The sequence below is a fragment of the Diplotaxodon limnothrissa genome, linkage group LG7 (genome assembly GCF_057381915.1).
Source record: "Diplotaxodon limnothrissa isolate DT_005_m linkage group LG7, D_limnothrissa_male_GT1.1, whole genome shotgun sequence".
Taxonomy (NCBI): domain Eukaryota; kingdom Metazoa; phylum Chordata; class Actinopteri; order Cichliformes; family Cichlidae; genus Diplotaxodon; species Diplotaxodon limnothrissa.
Genome location: NC_140602.1, coordinates 31,704,277 through 31,709,143, shown reverse-complemented (window position 1 = coordinate 31,709,143; position 4,867 = coordinate 31,704,277). Strand labels below are relative to the sequence as shown.

The 4,867-nt window shown below is 45.4% G+C and overlaps 1 protein-coding gene across 1 annotated transcript; it reads right to left on the bottom strand.

The window, feature by feature from the left end:
• Positions 1-3,187: 3,187 nt before the first annotated feature.
• Positions 3,188-4,209, bottom strand: ier5l (immediate early response 5-like). Its single transcript, XM_085357916.1, has one exon. The coding sequence runs from the start codon at positions 4,067-4,069 to the stop codon at positions 3,188-3,190; it is 882 nt and encodes a 293-aa protein (XP_085214042.1). The 5' UTR covers positions 4,070-4,209.
• Positions 4,210-4,867: the final 658 nt, after the last annotated feature.

Here is a 4,867-nt window from a genome sequence, read left to right as displayed (position 1 = left end):
GTACCATATATAAAGTGATTAGCTTTCACTGGCCATGTTGTGGTCGTCACGTTGCTGTGAATCGCTTGTGGTGTGTATGTAGCTTAAGCTGAGAAAACTTTAAATCTGAATTCTTCTACTTTTGAATGGTTTTCATATTTCTCCTATTATTTGGTAGTTCATGGTCTCTGCTTGCTGTTTTGCCAGACTGGTATTTATGCAGCACTTTTCTATTTGACCACTCAAAATGATTTCTTACAACCAGAGGGATGCAATGGGGGAAACTCGGGGTTCGGTATCTTGACCAACTTGAGGAATTGGAGATCAACCCACTAACTTTCTGACCCACAGCCTCATCCTGTGTGGACGCCTCTTTATGGCTCTGTAATGTTTGTTTGTCACATTGGTCGCCATAGTGCTGTTGTACCATTTATTCAAGCGCTGATGTCACAACTAGTTGTTTCAGCATTCTCCTGAACAATCAGCCTCTACGCTAGGACAAAACCTCCACATCAGCACTGGTGTAGGAATAGATGAAGTCTCTAATCTGTGCATCTCTGACCTTTTGTAGTGTTATATCATTAAAATGGCACTATAAACCGTCACGATTGTACTCTTGTGTCTTCAGCCCAGCTTTGTCGGCAATGGCAACCACACAAGATTAGAAAAATTCAGAGGCCAGATTTGATGACAAAAATAATGATCATCATTTTTATTTCAACTGATATAAAGTATTTCTTGTCTTGTATGTTATCTTATGCCTCTCTGTGAGGGAAACAGCTAACCTGGCTTTATCGCCCAGTGGTTGAAGCACGCCCCCAACCTCATCAGGAGCCAAAGATATGATTGCACTCCCTAACTTCACTAATTCAAACAATTATCAATACTAACAACAACCAAGGGATACTGAGTTGATAGTGAAATAACAATCATCAGGATTATTTTAACCCTAACAGAAGTCATTTTAATGGAACTTAACGTCACTCTGTACTTTTTCTACCAGTCATTCACGCCCCTGTCCAGCAAAAGTGTGATTAGCTGTGAGTGTATATAAATCCAGATTTGAATAACTGACAGACCTTTGAATGTGACCCAGTAACACACATAACTGTAGCCTCAGACCAGCACACTGGTAGCTGTTGCTGTGTTGTTGTTGTTCCTACAACACTGTAATGTTGCTCCAGGAAGTGTTGTTGCAACTGACCAAACACGCTGCTGTGATGTCATCGGTTTGCAATTCAGGAGGTGGGGGGAAAACACCGGAAAAGTACTGAAGAGTGGCTCAGGCAGTGGCGAGAGCAGCACAGAGAGGAACACGGCGAATAAAAGGGGTCAAACCCAGGACTTTCACCTGGTAAAACCGGGCTCAGAGTCCCCCATGCGAAACAAAAATCAATCCTCAGCCGTTGTGTTTTTTGACAGACTATTTTGCTCTTGTGCTCAGCGGCAGTTTGGTTGAGTGTCGATGACTAAACCTGTTGGTTAGGTCTGAGAACAGATCATGGCTTGATGTTAAAATTTACCCTTTCGGTGCTGGAAAGCCCCTCTGATGGCAAACAGCGGCTTTCAGCTCAGCGCAACTTTAACGCCTGTGCATCAAAGTGTGTCATTAATAATTTAGTGTGAGTCTGTGTGTGTGCATGATTATCAGGTTGCATCCCAGCACCTCATGTGGCAGTCAAACACAAGCTTTAAGGTTTTCATTTTTTATTAAGATTATAAATTTTAACAAATATTTTCTTGAACAGTTTTACCCGGTGATATACAATTTATTAAGCACAAAAATACAAGAATAACAACAAAATATGTAGAGAATGGCTGAATACTCTCTTTATTTTGGTACACATAGTGCTCATAAAGCTAACGCATGGATTCTCAGGTTATGGCTAAAAACATGAGCTTGCCTTTTTAAAACAAAAGGACTAAAAATCAATCATTCTCTTTTATTTATGTACTTTTTGTGTATTTTTGTACAAAGTGAAACTCACAAAACTAAAGCTGGAATCATGAATTGCTGTGAAAGGCTTTGAGCAACAACCATGATTAAGAAAACAATGTCAGACTGTCAGAAATGAGCCGGACTGTTTACTACCACACGCTGGAAGGGAGGTGGGAGCGGAGGTGCAGAGACGACCACGTGGAATAAAGTGTTGGCACTCCATCAAGCGATATGAGCTGCTTCAGAGTCCGTGTACCTTCAAGAGTGTTTTCTGGGGAGTGAGTTCTCGAACGTGGTGCTTCACAGGACGACAAAGCTGTTGGGAGTGTGCAAGATCAGTTTGAGAGTTTCAGGACGGGAGAGGACGGCAGACACATTCAGTCACTTCCAATAATGGACTTTCTGTTTATGACAATAGCTAGCAGTAGTGTGCATTGGATTTAAGGCAAAGGATCCATTTCTGTCAGATTTTATGAAAAGCCTGCACATGACACCAACAACTCTCCCGCCTCTCCCTGTCAAAGAACTATTATCATTAAATTGCTCATTTAATAAATAGCTTTTCTTCTTTTTCTTTTTTTCCTTGCAAAAATAAAGTCGATTTAGACACTGTAAGGGGAGAGTGGGCTCAGCTGGAATGCCTCCATTTCCTCCAATTAGAAGCATTGCTATTGATTTGTAAGACACAAGTGTGCTTTGAGGTACAATTCAGTTGGAGTTGTTGATTTATTTAGCACATGGGATTTTATTATGGCTGACACTGGAAAAGGCGGGCAGGAAGGGGGAGCTGGAACACACAAACTTAAAACTGGAAACTTTCTTTGCCCAATTCTGAAGAAAGGGGAGTACAAGCTGACCCCTAAATGTCCCCATAAGGGCCCAAATTTCTGTAACCTAGTTTCCACAAAATAAGAGGCTAAATTTGCAAAACTGTTAGGGAAAAGTGACAGCTGTAGTTAGCAGCATTGCTGTGAATACAAGCGCTAAAACTGACCCCCTGTTTACCACTTGTGTCTCATGATAAGTTTCCCTCTCCTGTGACCATGCCATGTTACTGAAGGTGCAAAAGCGTCCACATTTCTGCAGAGTTTCTCTCACTTTCTGCTAGAATGTTGCGATTCTGTAAACTTTCTGGGACCTCAGAACGTTTAAAGTTTGAAGCAAACTGACCCCCCCACCCCCTCATCACCCACACAGGAGCTGGACGCATCACACAGTCCCGCTCCAGCTGAGCCCGCTCTCCCCTCCCCAAAACAAAAAGTGTTCCATTCAAAACGCGACGATGGCTCGGGTCCACGCTCCGAGGCTGGCTAGGGCTTGCTTGCTACAGATCTGCTCCAAGTCCGCCTGCCTGCTCAGCAGCCCCGAAAACCCCGAGCCGAAGATGGAGATCAGATTGGAGATGTTGGAAGTGTCTGTATAGTCCGGGGCAGAGTAGGAGCAGTCCTCGCGTTTGGCCCGTTTGCGAGCCGCCGTGAAGTCCGGCGCTTCCTCCGCGTCCGACGCGCAGCAGCCGAACTCCACCTTCCGCTTCTTGGCTGGGGACTGCGCGCTCTGGCCGCACTGGAGCGCGTCGCAGCAGCAGTCCTGGTGGAGGTAGCCGTTCTCCACCGTGGTCACCACATGCGTGTCCAGGTCCAACACCGTGGTCTTGTTGCAGTGCGCGCTGCTGTTTGCGGGACACTGCTCGCAGAGCGGCGCGGGGGGCGCCTCCATGCAGCAGCTGCGGTAATAGGAGGGCTCCGGCTCTTTGCAGCCGTCCTCCAACAGGGAGCAGCCGGCCACAGTACCCGCCGCCCGGCAATGCGCCGCGCCTCTGTGGCACGGAGAGCCGCACGCGCTCGCCTCCTCTGCGCAGCAAGCAGTCCGCGCCTGCTCCTCGTCCTCCGCGTCCTCCGCCTCCAGATCCAGCGGGTTGAGCTCCTGGATCTCATTGCAGACAGTCATCACCTCCTCGTACTGCTGCATCCTGTAGATCTCCGCGTACTTCTCTTTGATGTAGACCTGCCTGGCGTTCCTCAGCACGTAGGAGACCAGCAGGTTTTTGTGCAGCTTGATTCCTCCTCTCTGCGTCCTGGAGTTGTGGATCTTCATTAAGGAAATGGAGATCAGGCTCTGCGCGTCCACGGCGCACTCCATGGTGCTGATCATTGCTCCGTTCCCCCGGTCAGCCTCCAGCTCCTCTCCGGGAGAGAGAAAGCGGCTCTCAGCTATCTCAGCGGGGCTCGTTTGGTTCCAGGAGAAAGGTTCAAGTGAGCTCTGTGGAGACACATTGGACACAAAGATCCGCCTCCCTCTGAAAGCCAGCAATCATTTGCAGATGCCCTAAAACCAGAATGTATATATAGCCTAGAAACAGCGCCCGCCCACTTCTGCGGGAGCCAATCAGCCGCCTGGGATCTGCTGAGTGACAAGCAGGAGCTCTGGAAATATGTCGCACTCGACCAATCAGCTTCAGGCGGTTCCTCTGTACTATTCAAATTCCACCCAGGCTGTCTACCAGGAATGTCCTCATTTTAGCTGCCTGTAGCTGCAACTCCGAAAACCAGCCAGTCTCTGAGTGAAAGACTTCCACACAGGTTTAAAAGTAAAGAAACTTCTTTATTTTGACGTCTGGATCAAGTAGCTGAAGAAATAAATATTAAGTTTGTTCCCTGCAGTATAATGCAGGGAACAAACTGCTTTATAATGGAAAATAGGGAAAAAAAAAGAAAAAGGGTACAATTATAAAAGCAAAAATACAGGTAGGTCAAATCTTTGACAGAAAAATTACAACAAAACTGTGCTTACTTACATATTTATACATATGAAACATATATATATATATATATATATATATATATATATATATATATATATATATATATATATATATATATATATATATATATATATATATATATATGGTTGCGGGTTTCACTGATGAGGAAATGCTCAGTTTGGCTTTTT

Excerpts from the sequence above, each read along its gene's own strand:
- ier5l (XM_085357916.1), bottom strand. The coding sequence starts at position 4,069 with ATGATCAGCACCATGGAGTGCGCCGTGGACGCGCAGAGCCTGATCTCC.